A 22,787-nucleotide genomic window follows, 5' to 3' on the forward strand; every position below is an offset into this window, starting at 1 on the left:
ATATTAATAAACTCTATATTACTTTACGAACAAATAAAATATTAAAGTGAATATTAATTTATTAATAAACAAAATAAAATTAGAAAATTTTATTTATTTTGCATTTTTTTGAATATGCCATATAGTCATGTTTTCTAATACTTACAGCCTATAAATAACATAGAATCATGTAAATAAATGTACACAATCATATAAAAATATTTAAATAAATTAAATGTGAATATTATATATATATTTTTATTAATCATTTCAAATATTTGTATTTATAACTTTCAAGATTGTTATCACTTGTTATTATTTTTGGGTGTTTTGTTTTTATCCGCAAAACTGCCATCCTGTTCGTGTTCACCTATATTTGAGTATTTTCTTGTTTTTAGGGGCAAATATTTGACTTTTCGTTGCGTTAACTGTTGAAAAAGAAGGCTTGAAATTTAAAGGCCGCCAAAGGTCAACTCCCAAACAAGACTTTGAAGAAAGTGTGTGTTCACGCATATACGTGTATGTGATGTGCAAGGCTTCGCCAGGTTCAAGCCAAAAGACATCTCGGGGTCAAAGGTTATGGGATCAGGTCCATTCAGGTCACTTGAAATTAGTTGACACTTTCAATAACATAACTCACTACTTGGCAAGCAAACCATAAACTTTCCGTCTGGTAATGTTCAGATTTTGGAGAGGCCCCTTTCACACTGACCTCTTATGTTTTTCTTCGTCTTCTGTATACTACTTAGAAAAAAAATTATTAGGTGGAGACGCTGAAAATTATTAGAACAACCGGATATATTGACGTAAAATTACGGTTTTCTGCCAAAATCAGGCCACACACACACAAAAAAAAAAAAGGCCCCGGGAGTGTGATCTCAAGACAAGATTTTCTTTTATCTTTAAGAATTAAACTTTAAAAAAGTGGTTCAAGTCAGCACAGGAGTATCATGTGTTAGCTCCAGGCTGCACGTGAAAACTTCACATCCCAGCAGCCACTGGGAAATGATCCACATTTCATGACACCCCCCCCCCCCCACTTAAGAAAAAAAGAAAGATAAAGTGGGAATTTTTGGCAGATTTATTTTTATTTTTGTATCATAATAAACATGAATTTGAACAGGGGTGTGTAGACTTTTTTTTTTTTTTTTTTATATCCAGTGTGCATTACTCAAATATTTGTAGTCATCTCGAGCAGTGGTTCTCAAAATGGGGGTCCGTGAAGGCACTCCAGGGAGATTTAAAAATAAATTAAAAAAAGTAGCATCCATGCAAAATTGATTTCAAAATAATGATGAAATGAAGTCAATATTTCAGCAAAATATTAGTTCGCAAAATGAATTTTATATTCAGCAGTCTCCTCAAACCCTAACTCTTTGACTGCCAAAAACGTTAAATAACGTTTAGTAAAATCCTACGGAGGAGTGCCAAAGACGTTAAAAAACGTTTGTTTCAAAACAGAGGTGAAACTAACCATTTTCTATTGTTGATTACTCAAAAACGGAATAAGGTAGAAACAAACACTTTTTTTCTGATGAAAGATGAGAGTCCGATCTTTCATTTGGTAGTATGTGTGTTTCCATAGTCCAAACACATAATTTTCTGTGGACCTTGAAAGATCAGTCAAAATGCTTAAATGGGCTGGCACCCACGGCATCCCTTTTCTGAAAACGTCTGGCAGTCAAAGAGCTAATGGTTCGACCCAATGTGTCATTTGCCACCTAGCGTCACCTGTCAATCACTTGACAATGAAAAAAAATTAAAAATAAACAAATGAATGATTTCGTATTGAGAACAGATTTGTGCTGGTTCCTTAATGGCAGAAAGCCGCCTTTGATGTTGACCGCTAATGGCGTTCCGTACGTTGGGAGCTCATTGAGGTTTCCAAATTGTCACCGAGAGCACTTTGCGTAACTACGTACTACATTTGAGTGGATTGGATTTGGCCTTCACTCTCTCGCCTGCAGCGCGACTGTATGAGAGCACCTGACTCTCAGCAGCGTAATGTACTTTGGGTCATTTTTCCTGGGAAAGAAAAAAAAAAAGAAAAAAGGACCACTAAGTCCACAAAGAATGCTATTGATTTTTAAGCCAAGCCTTCCCTCGTGCCTTTGAACTACTCAGAAACATGCTTTTTTTTTTTTTCTTCTTCTTTTTTTTTTTTTCTCAAGGTGGGAGTGGGAAGGCCAGGAGGCTTCTTACAGTCAGACACACACACACACAGAAAGAATGTGTAAGAAAGGCTGTCCAAGCACGAGGGGTCTTAGGACGGGCGCCAAAGCGCCACTTTTCTACCTCCATGTAAACTTTGACCATCTTTGCAACACATTTGGCAATTCAAAAGAAAAAAAAAATCAATACGGGGAAGTTGTGCAATAAAAGCTGCTTTAAAAGAACACGCGTGCCAATTTGGTTTTTCCATCATGCTGTCTTTTGAGATGTTTATAAACAAAATCCATGTATGTCAATTTCTAGTCTTGAAGCAACCTGTTTTTTCACATTCAAAAACATTGGACTGCCTTTGCTTTTAAAAACTATCACTGAGAATATCATCATATCTAACTCATGTGATTACTAAGTTAACACATAAATAATGTTGAGGGGTTCAAATTTCATGAACAAATAATTGTATCATGACCAAATGAAAAGTAACTCATATTAGAGCATACCACAAATGTCTTTGTTATAGCAGAAGATGTTATCTGTCGGAGTCATGTGCATACACAATGAACTACTAAAAAAATAAAAATAAAAAAAATAAAATAAATAAAAATAAAATAAAATCGAAAAAATAAAAAATAAAAAAAATAAAAAAAATAAAATCGAAAAAAAAAATTTTTTTTTGGGGGGGGGGGGGGGGATAAAAAAAGCGGAATTCCGCGAATTAGCGGAAAAATCACATCCCTGTTAACAAAAACATGCACAGTGATCCCTCCTACTTTGCGGTACACTTATTGCAGATTCACTCCATCGTGGATTTTTATGTGCGTTCAAAACTCATCGCTACATTGCGGGGGTTAACCTCGGGTTGTACCTCGATATTTTGCGCATTTTTTTCAGAGATTATTCCATCCAGAAATTGCTGTTACAGTGATTTTGCATACTTACTAAATTAACAAGTGCTTAAAAAGGGGGTTCGTTATGGCTCAGTAAATGCGTTTTTTTTTTATTTAAATTATTATTATTATTTTTATTTTTATTTTTATTTTTTTTTAATTTAAAGTATGACCTCGACTTCGTGGAAATTCACCCATCGCGGGCGGGCGTAAACGTATCGCATGCACGCAGAAAAAAAAAGAAGAAGAAAAAAAAAAAAGAGCGCTGGTGACGACGACATGTTGACTCGGGAAAGCCGAATGAATAATACTGAGCCCCCCCAAAAAATAAATAAATAAATATATATATGTGTGTGTGTGTGTGTCTTCAGTTTTTTGTGTTTTGGGAAAACACGACTTGAGGCCCTTATTTTAGGAGTGCGCCAATGCCGAACCGTGAATATGCGCGCGCAATACCGTCTCCATGCACACACGTGCGTACAATAATGACAACTTTTGGTTTCATACATGGCACAGTCATATTTAATTCTGTTTAATTATGTACACACATTCAATGGGGAGACACGGTGATAACGGACACTTCAGTATACCGACGTCTGAGCAACAAACTACATTTTTTAAAATGATTATTCTATTTCCAAAGACATAAAAGGGGCAGCTACTGTTTATCCACTTCTATTTACAAAGACTAAAGTCGTCATTTTATTATAAATAAATCATAACAATCACAGGATGGCTCTTCTTCTTCTAAGCTCATAATGCTTCACAGCTGGTTGCACACACACACGTACATTCACACACACACACACACACACACGCACGTGCGTCTAACCTGCAGGAATGTGAGCATAAAAACAAAAAAATCCACCTGGACCCGCCGCATTCCCACTAACCCTGCAGGAGGTCAGTGCCCGGTGAGGTAGTCCTGGGTGGAGTCCGAGGCGAAGGAGTCGGCGTCCTCGTTGTACGAGTCGTCGCTGCTGTCGTCGGCGGCCGGCTCGCCCGACAAGGCGATGCGGGCGTAGTCGTCCGTGTCGATGGACTTGCAGAAGTGGATGGCGTACTTGAGTTTTTCCTGCAGCACTTGCTTGCACGAGTAGCGCGGCAGCTTGAGCAGGAAGAAGCACGTGTACGACTCGGGGAGGAAGTGGTCGGGGGGGTTGTACTTGTCCAGCACCTGAAATTTACAAATATTTATATATATTTAAAAAAAAAAATGAAGTCATGTGGTACACCTCAACGTAGTGATTCTTGACTTGCAAGTTTTTCCAGATAAATGCCACCGCTCAGCTGATTATTTTGCTTTGACTTGTGAGCAAAAATTTAACATACAAGTGCTACATGGTGGCAGCTGACAATAATAAATAGTTATTTTCTTTCTTTCTTTGTTTTTAATCAAATGTTCTTTTTTAATATGTCAGACATTACTTTCAATCTTTTTTTTTTTTTTTTTTTTTAATAATTCTGCTAAACCACAACACAAAAACAACGTCTGGTTAATTTTCTTTATTTTATTTTTTTAAATTAAGTGTTTTATTTTTATTTTTATATATGGTCAAAATTATGTTCAATCTTTTTTTTTTTTTTTTTTTTAAATACTTCTGTTGAACCACAACAAAAGCAACGTCTGGTTAATTTTCTTTATTTTATTTTTTTAAATTAAGTGTTTTATTTTTTATTTTTTAGATATGGTCCAAATTATGTTCAATCTTTTTTTTCTTTTTTTTTTTAAATACTTCTGTTGAACCACAACACAAAAGCAACGTCTGGTTAATTTTCTTTATTTTATTTTTTTAAATTAAGTGTTTTTTTGTTTTTTTTTTAGATATGGTCAAAATTATGTTCAATCTTTTTTTTTTTTTTTTTTTTAATACTTCTGTTGAACCACAACACAAAAGCAACGTCTGGTTAATTTTCTTTATATTATTTTTTTAAATTAAGTGTTTTTTTTTTTTTTATATATGGTCAAAATTATGTTCCATCTTTTTTTTTTTTTTTTTTTAAATACTTCTGTTGAACCACACACAAAAGCAACGTCTGGTTAATTTTCTTTATTTTATTTTTTTAAATTAAGTGTTTTTTTTTTGTTTGTTTTTTAGATATGGTCAAAATTATGTTCAATCTTTTTTTTTTTTTTTTTTTTTTAAATACTTCTGTTGAACCACAACACAAAAGCAACGTCTGGTTAATTTTCTTTTTTTTCTTTTTTTAAATTAAGTGTTTTTTTTTTTTATATATATGGTCAAAATTATGTTCAATCTTTTTTTTTTTTTTTTTAATACTTCTGTTGAACCACAACACAAAAGCAACGTCTGGTTAATTTTCTTTATTTATTTTTTTTTTAAATTAAGTGTTTTTTTTTTTTTTTTATATATATATGGTCAAAATTATGTTCAATCTTTTTTTTTTTTTTTTAATACTTCTGTTGAACCACAACACAAAAGCAAAGTCTGGTTTTCTTAATTTTATAATTTTTTCTTAAATGCTCTTTTTTTCTAATTTGCTCAAAATTATTTTCAATCAATTTTTATTTATTTATTAAATGTTCTTTTTTTTATTTTATTTTTTTTTTATAAATATTATCTTTATGTATCACAAGTTGTCATCCGTCTTCCCACCTGTACGACAAAGTCGCGCCCGCGGAAGTCCGCGATGGTGCGCGGCAGCCGCGTGCGCCCCCAGACGAAGCGCAGGAAGAGGGAGCGCTCCGTGTTGGAGAAAGACTCCATCACCTCCCAGAACCACTGCACCAGCGGGGCGGTGGGCTCCACGCCCTTGTAGGTGGCCACCGACTTCAGCAGGTGCAGCGGGATGTCGGGGCTCCCGCACACCTGCACGCACAGAAGGTATGATTTAGTTTCATAGCGGAGGACAGTTCAGAAATTAGATTTGCGTATCTGGCTAATAGATGTGGTTTACATTTGGAAGCAATTTCTAGGACAAGTTCACCTTTGAAGGAATATTAGAAATGGCCAAAATCACCATAAAATGGCTGCTTCCAATCAAAATGGCCGACTATATTTCTGGGTATGACTTTAAAAAAAAAAAAGTTGTAGATCTCATGATACACATGCTAAACAAATTTCACGACTGGCTTTGGTGGCTGATTTAAAAAAATAATAATAATAATAATAATTCTGTTAAATTCAGCAGGGCCCAACTCAAGCCAAAGTGAGTGAAAAATGGCCGACATGCCTACCAAATGACATGTTGCCAAATAAAAAAAAGTTTTATTTATTTATTTTATTTTAGGTAAAATTCTACAGGGACTCAAGTCAAAGTGACGGTTTCAAACTAAAATGGCTTCTTGAAACTTTTTTTGTGGGTCGACGCATGATAGACTGCGCACCGAGTTATCATGTTGCTCAAGGAAACTGTCTTCGGGGGATGAATTGTCTAGTGTCTAATAGGCTAGTGGGGCTGCATAGAACATATTATTGTCCAAAAAAAAAATGGGTTGACTTCCCCTTTAAATGAAATTTTCAGAGTTCTTGTCATATGGCTCCTCCTCAAAACTTGATTGCCTTGCCAAACAGAACCCAAATTGACCCCAAACAAAGTCATGTGTCAATCATCTGTCACCATGGTTTCCAGTTCATAGCCGGTGAAAAGTGACAGCACAGGAACGGGGACGACGCGGGCCATGCCCTCTCGCACGGCTGACACCTGCTCGTCAAACTCGTGCAGCCTGCACAACAACAAAAAAGCAGCACACAGTGAATATTAACACGCAGCGGCCGATTTATTAGGCGCACGCTGTTCCCCTCCAGTCCTGTGGGCGGCGCTAATGTGCATTGGGTGTTCTTGCACTGGCCTGTAATTGATGGCGAGGCGCACATATTCGGCGCGGTTATCCAGCGTGATGTGCGAGTACTTGGAGCTGAGCTGGATGTCCTGCCCGCTGGCGTTGGGCACGGTGAAGGGCAGAGTCATGGCCTCAAACTCCTCCGACGTCGCCTCGTTGTCGCGGATGTACATCAGGCCCGGAATGAAGTCCTTGTCCACCTGGAAACCGGACAGCGTGCAACTTTGAAACTGTGCTTGATATGAAGTCACCACAGAATTTGTCTTTTTTTAATTAAATAAATTATTTAAATAATTAACTCTTTGGCTGCCAAAAACGTTAAATAACGTTTAGTAAAATCCTATGGAGGAGTGCCAAAGACGTTAAAAGACGTTTGTTTCAAAACAGAGGTGAAACTAACCATTTTCTATTGTTGATTACTGAAAAACGGAATAAGGTAGAAACAAACTTTTTTTTCTGATGAAAGATGAGAGTCCAATCTTTCATTTGGTAGTATGTGTGTTTCCATAGTCCAAACACATAATTTTCTATGGACCTTGAAAGATGAGTCAAAATGCTTAAAATCGGCTGGCACTGGGGACAACCGATTTCTGAAAACATCTGGCAGTCAAAGAGTTAAAAATGTACTATAAAACACAATTGAAATCAATTAAGTTAACATAGAGATGTCACTCAGCACACTCATGCGGTTTTGCCAAAAAAACACATTATTAGCGCCTCGTCGACGCCACACTCAAAATGTCATCGTCGTGTAGACTCGTCGACTAGTTTGTACAACCACACGCACACAAAAAGCCACTTACGCAAAGGCATGCGGCATTCACGTTGCTAAGTCTTGTGCTTGTTGCAAGTATTAAATATTCCTGACCTAACCTTTGGAATATCTCAAGGGCAGAGCATGTGAACAAGTGTGTGTGTGTGTGTGTGTGTGTGTGTGTGTGTGCGTGCGTGTAGAAGAAGCAGAAGAAAAAGAAAGGAGGCTCATGATCGCAGCGTGAGGCCCGTCGTGCATTACTACTACGTCGTCGGCCCAAGACCGACGAGTGCGTTCCCATTCCCGACGGGGATTAACCAAGGTTTTAATGAGAGAAGGAATGTGCTCCTTTTACAGGAGAAAAAAGCTCGTCATGAGGGATGTAATTACATCAGAAGTGCTAATGGCGAGAGGCGTTGCTGCGGCCTCATTTAATGCTGTATAGTGTGATTCAACATTTTAGAGCAGTTTTTTTTTTTAGTAGTCTTCACTGATTGGCTGAGAGACCATCGTAGGGATTAGTTGTATTAGTTCTAGTCCAACCACTAGGTGATTAGCAAATGTTGCTTAAAAAAAAAAAAAAATGTTGTAGCAAATGCTATTAACTCTTTGACTGCCAGACGTTTTCAGAAAAGGGATGCCGTGGGTGCCAGCCGATTTTAAGCATTTTGACTGATCTTTCAAGGTCCACAGAAAATTATGTGTTTGGACTATGGAAACACACATACTACCAAATGAAAGATTGGACTCTCATCTTTCATCAGAAAAAAAAAGTTTGTTTCTACCTTATTCCGTTTTTCAGTAATCAACAATAGAAAATGGTTAGTTTCACCTCTGTTTTGAAAAAAACGTCTTTTAACGTCTTTGGCATTCCTCCATAGGATTTTACTAAACGTTATTTAACGTTTTTGGCAGTCAAAGAGGAAGTCAAAGGGAAGTTTATAACAGCACCAGGCCCTAAAAGTGGTCTCACCTCACTGAGGTCTGCAATGGTCAAGTTCATCCCGGCCAGCTGTTTCCACACCGGCTCGGCAAGATTGAGACTCAGCGGACTTCCGGAGCGGATCGCGATGCCCAGCAGAACCCCTGCAGATGCGAAAGAGGGAATGAGGCCGATCAATATTTGAGGAAGCAAAACAAAACCAAACAATGAAGAAATTAATATAAGCATACATTCTCCAGAAGAAGAAAAAAAGAGGTCACTTAAAGCAATGGTAGTTATTACAAAAAAACAGCCAGGAGGTGGCAGCAGAGTATAAGAGATCAACCAGTGCCATGTTGCAAAAAGTCCTTTATTCCAGTTTTAAACGGGATTTGTGAATAATGATGAAACTTAGCTATATTCTAATGCTAATTTCTCCAAACAGAAAAAGGTACAAGCATACTTTTTTTTCCTGATGAAAGAAGAGACTCTAATCTTTCTTTTGGTAGGTTCCATGTTTTTATAGCAAAAGAACACAATAAAACATGTTAAATCTGAAATTATTGTATTGTATTGTATCATTCATTTAAAATACAGTTAATTAACTCATTTACTCCCAAAAACTTATAAATGTTTGATTTAAAATATCACACTCCCAAAGACGTATTTATATGTTTTTTTTGTTTTATGCTAGAGCATACAGAATGCTTTGATGCAGCCTCTGGCCTGAAGAGGTCGCTTGAGGCAATGGTAGTTAATACAAAAACGGCCAGCAGGTGGCAGCAGAGCAAAAGAGATCAACCAGGGCCATGTTGCAAAAAAGCTCTTTCCCCACAGTTTTAAACAGATTTGTGAATAATGATGAAACTTGGCTATATTCTAATGCTAATTGCTGCAAAACAGAAACAGATATAAATATACTTTTTTTTTCTTGATGAAAGAAGAGACTCTTAATCTTTCTCATGTTTTCATGGCAATAGAACACAATATTCTGTGGACCTTGCAAAATCAGTCAAAACCCAGTAAAACAGCCGGGAGCGAAGGGGGTTGCTTCAGCGAAAATGGCTGCGAGTGAATGAGTAACATTTTGCGAAGAAAAAGTTCAATTTGATCAAAAAAGAAGAGAAGTCAAATTTTGCAACAAAAAACATTTTCACCCTTTGAAAAATAGACGGAAAAAAATGAAACGTCAAAAAGTTGTAATATGAGGAGAACAAAGTCACATTTTCAAGAAAAACGGTCCAAGTCACAAGAACAGAAAGACGCAAGCGGTTACCAAGGAAGCGAAACATGCTCATGTGCAGCTGTGACTTGGAGGCGGGGTTGAGCAGGAAGCAGTCTCGGTTGGCCCCCGACTCGTCGCGTCCGTTGGGGGTGACGATGAGCAGCGGCGTCAGCGCGTTCTGCAACTCCTCGCACATCTCGGCGATGGACTCGCTGTAGCCGCCGCCGCAGTCATCCACCGACTCCCCTAAACGGGGACGGACAAACAAATAGTTACATTTAGTCTGTTGCCGCCATCTTTATTAGCATTCAACATATTTTACTGCGCATTTAGAACAGATGTCAAATATGTAATTAATCTCAAGTTGACTATGGAAATTATGTGATTAATCATGATTACAAATTTTATATTATCAATATATTATATAATTATATTATCAAATCCATTGCAAAATGTATTCGTTCTTATATGAACTGTGAACTGTAAAAAAAAAAAAAAAAAAAAAAAGTGCAGCTATAAAACAGAAAAACGTAAATGAAAGGACATACTGAATGTTCAAAAATGCAGTCACGCCATCCATGCATGTTACTCTTCTGACTGATTTCATCTTTTTGACCCACCCACAAATTTGACCTTCCACACTCGATGGGGGAGCAGCAAAGAGTCGGGGCTGAACGAGCTCATTTTGGCGCACATCTGCCCAAACACCGATTTGGTTCCGTCGGGACCCGCCAGGCCTCCTTTGCTTCGAGAGCGCTTCACCTGCAAACAAAGAGGACGACGGCGGCCATGTTGGTGCTGGGCAGTCCCGTCCTCACACAACGGGTTGGTGGTTGCTTTTTTGCGGCGGCCTACTGGCCAATCAAAAATTCCTGCTGCAAAGTCGAATAGGCCTAACTTTTATGAGCACTTTATACACGGGTGATTGATTGTGTGTGCGCGCTGGCCCAAACCGAAGCGCTTTTGTGTAACTGTGAGCAGGAAGCCCTACAGACAGTCTGTTGTGATCACGCACACACACTGATAGAAAAATCCCTTTATGAAAGACATCACATGCAATCATCAGGAGCCTGTCTGGCCTCATAATGTGCGTGCGTGCGTGTAGGGCAGCCAACTAAAGTAGAAAGTAGTTCAAGGTTTCAGATGAAAGAGACCCCAAGTTAAATGCCAGGAAAATATCCATCAAAAGTTATAACATTGTGTTGAACTAAATACAGTAACATGAATGTTTACAAAAACGTACACCGAAATCATTTTTATCCTACGAGCGTCCGGGTGAGAGCTGTGGCTGCAGCAGCTGCGCGTGAGTGCATTCATTGGAAGGGAGTTTTAATATTTTCCACGATTTCATATTCTGTTTGAGAATAAAAGTTGCAAATATTTGAGAAAAGAAGTTAGGATTTTTTTTTTTTAAACTGTTGTAAGACTTGTGGGAAAACATTAAGTAAATATTGTACAGTATATTTCAGTATAAAGTTAGATATTTTGAATCAAGTGAATGTTTGAGAGAAAAAGATGTACGTTTAAGAAAAAAAAATTACATCTTTTCAAAGAATTGTTACATAATGTCGCTGTCTTGTGAAAAACACTTATGTCCATTTGTGTCTTTTTTTTTAATTAATTTTTTACATTTATGGTATGAAACTGAATGCAGACATCACAAAAACGTAAAAAAACAAAAAACGGACATAAGTTTTTTTCTAAAATTACTATTATTATCTCAATACTTTCAAGGAAAAAGATGAAAAAGGTAATGAAATTAAGCTGCACTTCATTAGCCTAATAGCAAAATTGCCTAAGCAATTATTACTATTATTTTTTTACTTGTCGCAAGACCAATGAAAAATAGCAACGTGCTTGCCATTTTTATTTCTTAATGCGCAATCTGTAAATCCTGAATCACTGCAATTGGACTTTTATTTATTTATTTATTTTAGAATTATGTTTTTTTTCTGGTTTTCCATAAATGTTTAAAAAGACAGTTATGCTTATAAGAACATTTGAGAAGCTTTCTGGGAATTGTGGGGAAACAAGTAAATTGCAACCTGTATTCTGTTGAGCTCCACCACAGGTCCATGCTGTCTGTCCCGCACCATGGTGGCCTGGACCACCTTCCGGAAAGCCGCTTCCTATTCAAAGAAAGCCACATTCAAAACATCACTGTGTATCTTGTGTACCACCAGCACCTCCTCACCTTGCCCTGCGAGATGAGGATGCCGCGAAGGGTGTCAAAGCCCAGGGAGGGTCCATGGCCCGTCTGGCCCAAGCGCCCCTCCAGGTCGAACATGGGAATGCAGGGACAGAAGAGCTCGGAGATGTGATGCAGCAGGAGGAGGCGGTTCCTCAGCGCCATGATGGGGATCTCCTGCAGGTGGTTGTACTCCATGGGGACCTTGGGTTCAAACATCGGTCAGATATTTACTGTTTCGTTTTTTTTACACCTCAAAAATAAACCGACCTTGACCAACATTCAATTACAATGGCAGGGCTCAACAGTAAATGAACTTTAAATCATAGATTTGTTTGCATCATTATTGTAATCTGATTTACTTTTTTGGCATACTTTTGCGAGGTTCTTGTAGTGAATGTTCAACAAGTCAAAGTGGTAAATTAACAACTTTATTTGAAATAGATAAACTGTCTTTCAAAATAATTCAGGTATAACCTATAAAATCAAAACATCAAATAAATCTGATATTGTTTATTGTAATTTATTGCTTGTGTTAGTTATAAATAAATGTGAAGAGGGCCTTGAAAAAATAATTGCAAATTTAAACTCAATCTTTAAAAATACAACAAATTAAAATCACGGGTTATTTTTCAAATTGGTTCAACCCTATTTGCGATATTATTATGATCAGTTTCATGATTGAATCCAGTGATTCTTGTCATACCACTAATGGGATCCCATTTGTGAATGACCGAACTTGGCGCTCCGAGTCGCCGTACCTGCGCGGGAAGCTTGCCGGCGTTTGTGGGCTTGCTGGTGGACCAGGCGAGCGTGTGGGCCGAGCCGCAGGCCACCCGGTTGATCTTCTTGCCCTGCAGCGCCGCCACCAGTCGCGGCCGCTGGATGGCGTTGGTGGTGCCGTCGCCCAATTGGCCCTCGTCGTTGTCGCCCCACGTGAACACTTCTCCTGAGCCACATCAGATACATTTTGGCAACTTAAACATTTAGTTATGTGTCGATAAAAGAATCAAGGCATCCGTTTCTCCAGGTCGTCGTAGTTATTTGATTGACAGTCGAGCGGGGCGTGACTCCGCCTACCATCCTCCGTGCAGCACACACAGTGCAGTGACCCAGTCGCGATGGCGATGACCTTTTTCCCTTGGAGGCCTTGGACCTGCCGTGGCCGCCTTACGTGGTCGTCGGACCCGTGTCCTAGTCGATGGTAGTCTCCTTTGCCCCTAAAAACACACGTATGAGTCCTGTGATTGGTGATTTTGCCGACGGGGGGGTGGGGGGGGGATATGATGTGGAACATACCACGTGTAGACTGCTCCCGATTTTGTGAGCGCTACGGAGAACTGTGAGCCGCATTCCACTTTGACCACGCCCACACCAGTCAATGAATCAATCTTGGGGGGATGAGATGATAGATTTGATTAATGAGTGGGCCTCATTTTTTTCATTAAGTAGAAAAAAATAAAATCCTTAGCTGTCTAAGTACCACAATCATGAATACTATTAAAATATAGTCCCGTGGTGGATGCCAACTTACTTTCATGGGTATTTTGCAGCCGTCGCTGCCCCCTCGTCCAAGTTTCCCGTAGTCGCCGTCGCCCCAGGACCACACCATGTCGTCGTCGGTCAGGCACAGGGTCTGGGCGTCGCCGCTCCCGCAGGCTACGTCGATCACCCGGTGGCCCTGCAGAGCGTCCACCTGCAAAAGAGCGTTACAGTTGGCGCCGCTGACGTGCAACAGTGTCGCTAGCGCACCATCTGCTGGATCTAATGGATCGCTGTCCAACTTGGCGCTTTCAAAAACCAGAACCATCATCCAGATCTGGAGTAAAATATAAAATGGGGCTAATGTGCAAACATTGGTTGAAATAATCTGTTTTGGGCTGAATACCGCATAAGAGGACGACCATTCGAATGAATGTCCTCGATTAATTACATTTTTATCTATTTGATTGATTTTAGATTTCAAGACAACCTCAGGTAAGTGTGTTTTTCTCCAGAAAGATATCTTAAATTGGAGAATAATCAGACATTGGTTCAACAATTAAGCAGCTTCCTTGATAAAGCTCTCTTGTGATTATTTTATAATTGATTCCAATGGTTAATTCATCTTTTTTTTTTCTTCATTTATTTAGCTATTATTTATTATATCAAATGGTACGTAACAGCATATCCATGACACCAGTCAAATGTATGAATTAACTAATCGATTAGTTACATTTTTGTATATTTATAACAAAATACAAAAAATATTTTTGCATTATTTGATTACAGTATTATATTTATTACAATTTTATTATTTTGTCAATAACGTATTATTTATTGTCTTTACTACCATTTTAACTCTTTGACTGCCAGACGTTTTCAGAAAAGGGATGCCACCAGTGCCAGCCGATTTTAAGCGTTTTGACTGATCTTTCAAGGTCCATAGAAAATTATGTGTTTGGACTATGGAAACACACATACTACCAAATGAAAGATTGGACTCTCATCTTTCATCAGAAAAAGTTTGTTTCTACCTTATTCCGTTTTTCAGTAATCAACAATAGAAAATGGTTAATTTCACCTCTGTTTTGAAACAAACGTCTTTTAACGTCTTTGGCACTCCTTCATAGGATTTTACTAAACGTTATTTAACGTTTTTTGGCAGTCAAAGAGTTAATATTGTTATTTTATGTATTATTTCTAAAATTCTAATAATTACAACTACTACTATTATTGTTATTATTATTAAATGTGACACATGTCGTTTGATATTATGTAGCATAATTGAGGTGGTACCAGTTTGGGCTTCAGTTGGTCCTCGCTGTCCCCGTGGCCCAGACGGCCGTAGCGGCCCTTCCCCCAAGTGAAGAGCTCTCCGCTGGCCGTGATGCAAGCACTGTGCGCCCCTCCCGCAGCGATATCCACCACTTCCACCCCCCTCAGGGACTCGATTACACGAGGACGGTCACAGGGGCTGGGGAGAAGAAGGGGGGAAAAAAATAGTCGAACGATTGTTCCTGTTGATGGCGCCGCTCATCGTTATTGACGGTGCGGTATAACCAGCATTAGGGTTGTAAAACTCCCCTATTCTAAATTTCGACAGACATTTATTAGAAATTCCCCCCCCCCCTATTTAGCATTTTGCTCACCTTCTGTTGCCATGGCCAAGCTTCCCGTCCTCTGCCTCTCCCCACGAGTAGACCTCTCCCTCCGAGGAGAGCGCCAGGCAGTGCTTTCCTCCCGAGTTGACCGCCACTTTTCTGATGAAGACGTGCTGGATGGACTCCAGCAGAGTCGGGGTGGACACCGACTCGGTGCCACCGATACCCAGTCGGCCTCCGGCGCCGTACCCGGTGGCATACAGCTGCAAAAAGTCAGAATTTACAGCATCGGGCGATCAGTCGTGGCATATCGTGATTGGTAAATTATGTTTTTAAAGGTGAAGTCAACCTTAAACAATTCTTGACAGTAATTTATTGTATGTGACCTCACTAGTCTCAACATCACATTCTGATTAATATTACAATTGTGGAATATGAGTTATGAAGCAAAATCCAGCCGTTTTTATCCATCTCAGCTCACCTGTTTTATGAAGCTGAGCTGTGATTGGATGTTACTTGAGACTGAGCAACTAGGATGTCATTTTCACTCGACGGCAAGTGACAAAATGGCCGCCTTCTGATATTGATAAAAACGGATGGATTTTGCTGCTTATCTTATATTCCACTTACGCAATATTAACCAGAATACTGTATTTAGACTAGTGGGGCTGCACAGAACATATTATTGCCAAGAAATTTTGGGGGGGGGGGTTGACTTCCCCTTTAAGAATGTTAATTCATTTGATATTTGAGACTATTTATGATAATAAAATCCTACTTATCATGTGATTGTATTTAGATATTTAAGACATTTTAATACCAATCAAGGCCTTGTTTTTAGATTCTTGAATTCAATGCTTTTTAAGGATCTATAAGAACGCTGAGTAAGTTTAAAAGCGTAATGCGCTTTTCACCAGTTTAATGAACACCAGAAGAAGACAAAAAACAAAATCACACTATTTTTACCTTTCCATCCGCAGTGACGGCAAAGAGCGTCTGCTCCCCTCCGATGAGCTGCACGGGGCGCAGCGTGGCTAGGGCTTCAGTAGGTGTGGGCACTTTGACCTTCGCCCCCTCGATGCCGCCGAGCTGCCCGCGGTGGTTGTGCCCCCAGCCGTAGATGGTACCGCTGCCGCCCGCCGACAGGGTCCAATCGTCGGGCCGCCGGTTCATCCACTGCACCAGCTGCTCGTCGTGCTCGCGCTTGAACAACTCGTGGCCCTCGTGGAGCACGTTGACGCTCTCGTGGTCGGCCATCAGCTCGCGGATCTTCTTGGTCACCTGGGAGGAAACGCTTTCTATTAAACGGACATTACTCATGTCACCAAAACACTTTCTATTTGCTGATTTTGTATAATTGTGGTTAAAATGTCACAAAATGTTGCAAACTTTCCATGAGAATTAACACAAACCAGAACACAACACAGAAAATAAAGTCGGGTTACCTCGTCCAGAAAAGGTCTCGGTAGCGAGGTCCTTTTATCCAGCGCCACGGCCACCCTGGAGGCCGTGCAGTAGCGGCGGAACCAGGCCCATTTGTGTGTCTCGGCACAACACGGCAACGTGTCCAGTTCCAGGTCGCAAGCGAGAGCCACCAGCACCTGACGAGGAACAGTAAAGAGTGCATTTTATTTAAAAATCAATTCAAGGTGACAAAATGAAAATTATGGCAAGTACTTGTGTTTGGGGTTGCGCCATCATTTATACTAAATATTCTTCCGCTTTAGTTTTAATATCTGTTCAACATGATTTATGTAATTATTTATTTTTTAGCATTGAACGATTATTTGCTGCGAAAAAAGTACATCAGAAAAATCTGAAAATATTTTTATATTCATATTATATAATTATGGCAAGTACTTGTGTTTGGGGTTGCGCCATCATTTATACTAAATATTCTTCCGCTTTAGTTTTAAAACCTGTTCAACATGATTTATGTAATTTTTTATTTTTTAGCATTGAACGATTATTTGCTGCGAAAAAAGTACATCAGAAAAATCTAAAAATATTTTTATATTCATATTATATAATTATGGCAAGTACTTGTGTTTGGGGTTGCGCCATCATTTATACTAAATATTCTTCCGCTTTAGTTTTAAAATCTGTTCAACATGATTTATGTAATTATTTATTTTTTAGCATTGAATGATTATTTGCTGCGAAAAAAGTACATCAGAAAAATCTGAAAATATACGGTACATGTTCGGACCTTAAAAAAAGGGCTGTGGAGGAGCTGTTTCCCTCCACGCACGATGGGGTCCTCGTACTCGTACTGCCTCTGCAGAGCCTCGGGAAGGCCCTTGACCAGGGCGGCCAGCGCGCTGCCTGTAAAACTCTGAAAAGACAAACAAAGCCCAAATGAACTCAAACTCCTCAAGACAATTGAGGAGTAACAGAGAATTTGGATCGGGGCTGGTCCCATCTGCGCGTTGACTCACCACGGCGCGAAGCTCGCCATCCGTGTCGCCCAGCAGCCTGTTTATGTTGATGGACTGCCCAAACTCTGTGGTCAGAAGCTTTCGCAGTCTTTGCAGGGCCCACATTCTGTGTCCGGCAGCTGCGTAAACACAACAGAAGTTAGGAATACACGGCGTGGCGTGTAGACCACCGACATCACCATCTGCCGGACAACTTTTGGAGTTTCACAAATGGATGAAAATGCAATAGGAGGAAGTAGATACCATTTTGTTGAGAATAATATCAGGGATGTGATTTGACCAAAGTGAAATTATCTGAAAATTTAGCCGGGGGTCTGGGGGCCGCTGGCACTCGCTCATGGGTTTTCCGTGTTTTTAAGTACTTTCAATGCACTCACATGACAAAGAAATAGACAAAACAACAGCATACATTTTCAATGTATATTGAACTATCCCATATAAAATGGCAGTTTTAGTCAACTCAAAATCAGTCACATTCAAAAACATTGGACTGCCTTTGCTTTTAAAAACTATCACTGAGAATATCATCATATCTAACTAATGTGATTACTAAGTTAACACATAAATAATGTTGAAGAGTTCAAATTTCATGAACAAATAATTGTATCATGACCAAATGAAAAGTAACTCATATTAGAGCATACCACAAATGTCTTTGTTATAGCAGAAGATGTTATCTGTCGGAGTCACAATGAACTACAAAAAAAAAAAAAAAAAAAAAAAAAGGAATTTTTTTTTTTGGGGGGGGGGGGATAAAAAAAGCGGAATTCCGCGAATTAGCGGAAAAATCACATCCCTGTAATATATACTGTAATACAGTTCAATTGAATTAAGAACATTGCCATGAAATGAACTAAACCCAAATCATTTTCCCCATTGAAAGGAATTCCATGAATCTGCTCCCACCGCGATTTTTTTTCTTTCTGTGCTGTACTACATTGCTAAGTAAATGTATCACATATACTCAATGGAGGTTGAGTTCCTACCCAAAGCACTGAGCTGGGCACAAGCCGCCAGGGATGCAGCGAGACGGGGCACGATGCCCCTGTTGGAGGCAAAGTTGAGCCTGAAGTCCAGGAGACACGTGACGAGGTCCATGGAGGGGCAGGACAAGATGCAGCGGTCTGACAGCAAGTCTTTGGGACCTGCAGACGACACATCCACATCCAGTATGTGCGAGTGCGTCATACTTTGTTCTGTACGTAGGATTTTGTTTTGGTATCTATACAGCAACGCCTTCTCTGCACTTATTCTTCAGTACAGAGTGTGCAGACGTTTACCATCTCAAGAGTGTGTCGGTGCAAGACTTAGCCTACCCGCAGCAGGCATGATGGGGTAGACGGTGAAGCGCCAGCCCCAGCCATTGACCGAGCCATCGCTGGTGAATTTCCACTTGAGCTCGTCGCCTGGGATCCTTAACTCGCTTGACCAGTCGGACCACTCGCGACCTAAAATACAAAGGCTCGCTATTTTAATAAATACAGTGCAGGCAAGCTTGGAAACAAAAGGTTTGATTTTAAGGGGGAAGTCAACCATAAACAGGACAATAATATGCTATATGTGACCTCACAAGTCTAAACATGACATTGTGATTAATATTACATTTGTGGGATACAAGTTTGCAGCAAAATCCAGACGCCAAGAGGCCATTTTGTCACCGACTGAAGATGACATCACAGTTGCTCAGGCAACGGCCAATCAGAGCTCACATGTTTTCTGAAGCTGAGCTGTGATTGGTTGTTAACTGAGACCTGAGCAACTGTGATGTCATTTTCATTCGACAGCATGTGGCAAAATGGCCGCCTTCTGATATTGATAAAAACTGCTGGATTTTGCTGCTTAACTTATATTCCACTAACACAATATTAACCACAATACCATATTTAGACTAGTGGGGCTGCATAGAATATATTATTGCCAAGAATTATTTTTTTTTGGGGGGGGGGGGGGTTCTCGACTCTTTGACTGCCAAAAACGTTAAATAACGTTTAGTAAAATCCTATGGAGGAGTGCCAAAGACGTCAAAAGACGTTTGTTTAAAAACAGAGGTGAAACTAACCATTTCCTATTGTTGATTACTGAAAAACGGAATAAGGTAGAAACAAACTTTATTTTCTGATGAAAGATGAGAGTCCAATCTTTCATTTGGTAGTATGTGTGTTTCCATAGTCCAAACACATAATTTTCTATGGACCTTGAAAGATCAGTCAAAATGCTTAAAATCGGCTGGCACTGGGGACAACCCGTTTCTGAAAACGTCTGGCAGTCAAAGAGTTAAATGCTCGATGGGGTGTAAAAATTATTTGGTGACATCTTTGTAGATTTTTGATAAGGAAGAATGTTGTCTTCTTACCGGATCTGACTGACACAATCCTATTGGCTCCATCCATGACCGTCAGAGGGTCGTGCCGTCTTTCCGTCGAACACTGCCGGTCAAACTCTATCCGCAGACCTTCTGCGCCTTGAGCACAAAACAAGTTAAGTGCTCAATCACACTTATTGGGATCTTTGAAGTGGATTTCATTTTTTTACCAGGAATTTTGACGGTGCCGCTGGTGGAGGTGTCGTCGGTGTAAGGGTGGCTGCTCTCCACGACGACGGGCTGCGAGGACAGGCGGCCGCTCTGAGAGTCGGTGGCCACATCCTCCAGCTCTGTGACACACAGCTCCAGCAGCATGTCAGCCACCTGCTCACAAAAGACACGTACGGTTTAATTTGCACCGTGACAAATTCAAAATCTATTAAGTGAAAAAACGGCAGTCGTCCTTACCTGGGGGTACGCCGTTCCCATGCCGGACAACACGGCCGACAGCACCTCCTTGCCTTTCTCCCCGGAGCGATAAGACACGGCCAGCTTGAGCAGGTCCACCATGACTCGGGTGTCGTCGGGCACGAGCAGGCTGGAGAATTCGTCCAGGTGCTGAGGCTCCGGGCCCACCACTTTGTTTTGGCTTTCAGAGTCCTGTTGTGTGAAGAATTTTATTGAATTAACTACACACTTCTAATGTACTATATTTACAGCACATTTCATGTTCTACTCCAAACTTCACATTTAACTCATTTGCTCCCCAAAATGTGTAAATACGTTCTATTCTAAATATTACTATGCTCCCAAAGACGTATTTACATTTTTTACATTTTTTATGCAGCCTCTGAACTGAAGAAAATGGTTTTAGCAATTACAAAAAACGGCCAGCAGGTGGCAGCAGAGCATAAGAGATCAACCAGGGCCATGTTGCAAAAGCTCTTTCCCCACAGTTTCAAACTGATTTGTGAATAATGATGAAACTTAGCTATATTCTAATGCTAATTGCTGCAAAATGGAAACCGATACAAATGTACTTTTTTTCCTGAACACAATATTCTGTGAGCCTTGCAAAATCAGTCAAAATCCAGTAAAACAGCCGGGAGCGAAGGGGGCTGCTTCATTGAAAATGGCTGCGAGTGAATGAGTTAATGTTCTATATAATGTACTATATTAAAAAAAAACATATTTAATGTTCTATACTCTTACAATGTACCATATTTACCTCATAATTAAAGATATATAACTCTACTGTACCATATTTATATAATATTGTCATATGCATAAATCTTTCAACATGAATGCACCCATTTACATCATATCGTGAAAAACATTTATGTCCCTTTTCATTTATTTATCTTTTTGGGATAGAACTGAATGCAGAAGATATCCAGCGCATTTAATGGTCTACATAAACCGAGATCGCCATATTTACATCATATCACATGTCTATACGCGCCTCTTTGGTCTTTGTCATGGTCTCTGCGATGATGCTAGCTGCTCCCGGGTCATCTGTGACAGGGATGAAAGGACGCGAGGACGCCGGCGACGCGAGGATGACAGCAGACGATGGCGTCACGGCGTCTTCTGAAGAGGGAGCCTACTCACACACACACACACACAAAAATGAAAACAAGCTTCAATCTCAATCTCTTTTTTAAATTCAAATGTACAGTAATGGTGAAAATAACAGCAATGTGTAAAAGCTACACACAGGCACTAGTCTGGTGAGTCGTGCTCCACGGCTGTTATTTTGAACACAAATGTATCAATGAGGCGTTTTTTGTGTACCTCGCCCTTCTTGTCTTGCCAGGGATTAGGGCTGACCGGCGCTTCCGTCTCGGGCATGACGGGAGAGCCTTCATCGTCACTAACGCTGGACGAAGATGACGAGTCAAACGGGGGCAAGGGGGAGCTCGAAGGACGTTCGGCTGGCACGATCATGCTGGCTGGCATCAGCGCTCCCACCACCGCGTCCCTGGGGAGGCGCGCAGAACACCGGCGGTCATTTCATGCGCAGTATGTAAAGGGCAAAGACACTTCGCATTGATGAATCCCATCACTTGGGAGTGTTGGCGTGGTTGTTCAATTACAGAGAGTGCATTTTTGTGCATTAGAGGCAAAACTCGGTTCAAACAGTCACATCAAATATCGTCGCAAAACCCCGCCCACTGCGCGAGAATATCGTGATGTTCAGCCCCGTTGCTCGGCGTGTGGTGGTCTTAAGATCTTGTTTGGGCACATACCTGGCATACATGATCTGGAGGGCTGAGAGCACATGAGACAGGGCTTGCTGCTTGGCCAGGTTGCCGTCCAGACTGAGGAGAATCTTGGCCAGCGACGGCCGATTGGGCTTCACGTTGCTCTGGCCGCTCATCTTGTTGCTGGCCGCTGACGAGTCGCTGTCTGACTGGACGCCTGCCCAGTGACCGGAAAGAGAGAGAGAGAAAAAAAAAACATCACCAGCTGTTACAAAGCTGTCCAGTGTAACCCTGGTAGTGAGTAACCAACTTTGCATTTGGAGATGGTAAAAACATTAAGAGCAGATGTGGGCAGAAGTACGTCCCAAGCTTTGATCCACTATACGTAACATTTACATTACCAATATTTTTGTGTTTTTGCATTAGTTTAGCTGTTTTTTCTAAAATGAGCTCCTAAATTGTAAAAAGATGTTTGATACATTTGTTATTAAAAAATATATATATATTTATACATTTAGTAAAATTAACAATTTCAGGTAAATAGTGATGTAACATTTCTTGATAAAATTGCATAATCTTTATCAAGAGTCTTGATGTATGTATATGTGATGTATATTTTTTTCCTGAAACAAATTTTTTGAAAATAAAAAAATATTACTCAAAAAAAGTGTTCAATAATATAAATATTAAAAAATGAGGACAAATTCATTATTTTGAGAACTCTGGCCCTGCATAAATTAATCTCCATTTAATTAGCAAATGAATATGCATTTGTTGAATATTTTTGTACCGGCAAATAATATTTAAAAAAAAATGAAAAATAAACTATTT

General features: G+C 39.9%; 1 protein-coding gene across 4 annotated transcripts in view; it reads right to left on the bottom strand.

Annotated features, from left to right (window-relative positions):
- Positions 1-3,541: 3,541 nt before the first annotated feature.
- The window catches only part of herc2 (HECT and RLD domain containing E3 ubiquitin protein ligase 2), a 55,826-nt gene continuing 36,580 nt past the window's right edge, over positions 3,542-22,787 (bottom strand). For 3 of the 4 annotated variants that reach the window (XM_077583337.1, XM_077583339.1, XM_077583336.1), the window contains exons 65-91: positions 22,002-22,173; positions 21,547-21,733; positions 21,215-21,355; positions 20,221-20,412; positions 19,983-20,136; positions 19,804-19,911; positions 18,767-18,898; positions 18,437-18,595; positions 17,451-17,569; positions 17,222-17,347; positions 16,458-16,613; positions 15,979-16,293; positions 15,061-15,275; positions 14,708-14,885; positions 13,464-13,625; positions 13,229-13,320; positions 13,010-13,149; positions 12,691-12,878; positions 11,936-12,133; positions 11,787-11,870; positions 10,362-10,503; positions 9,793-9,987; positions 8,568-8,680; positions 6,850-7,040; positions 6,618-6,723; positions 5,654-5,866; positions 3,542-4,212 (exon numbers count right to left, since the gene is read on the bottom strand). In XM_077583337.1, the coding sequence (XP_077439463.1) occupies positions 3,940-4,212; positions 5,654-5,866; positions 6,618-6,723; positions 6,850-7,040; positions 8,568-8,680; positions 9,793-9,987; positions 10,362-10,503; positions 11,787-11,870; positions 11,936-12,133; positions 12,691-12,878; positions 13,010-13,149; positions 13,229-13,320; positions 13,464-13,625; positions 14,708-14,885; positions 15,061-15,275; positions 15,979-16,293; positions 16,458-16,613; positions 17,222-17,347; positions 17,451-17,569; positions 18,437-18,595; positions 18,767-18,898; positions 19,804-19,911; positions 19,983-20,136; positions 20,221-20,412; positions 21,215-21,355; positions 21,547-21,733; positions 22,002-22,173 (4,451 nt within the window). In that variant the 3' untranslated portion in view covers positions 3,542-3,939. The remainder of the gene's footprint in view (positions 4,213-5,653; positions 5,867-6,617; positions 6,724-6,849; positions 7,041-8,567; positions 8,681-9,792; positions 9,988-10,361; positions 10,504-11,786; positions 11,871-11,935; positions 12,134-12,690; positions 12,879-13,009; positions 13,150-13,228; positions 13,321-13,463; positions 13,626-14,707; positions 14,886-15,060; positions 15,276-15,978; positions 16,294-16,457; positions 16,614-17,221; positions 17,348-17,450; positions 17,570-18,436; positions 18,596-18,766; positions 18,899-19,803; positions 19,912-19,982; positions 20,137-20,220; positions 20,413-21,214; positions 21,356-21,546; positions 21,734-22,001; positions 22,174-22,787) is intronic. The other variant, XM_077583338.1, reaches the window with a different exon arrangement.

The sequence above is a fragment of the Vanacampus margaritifer genome, chromosome 13 (genome assembly GCF_051991255.1).
Source record: "Vanacampus margaritifer isolate UIUO_Vmar chromosome 13, RoL_Vmar_1.0, whole genome shotgun sequence".
Classification (NCBI taxonomy): domain Eukaryota; kingdom Metazoa; phylum Chordata; class Actinopteri; order Syngnathiformes; family Syngnathidae; genus Vanacampus; species Vanacampus margaritifer.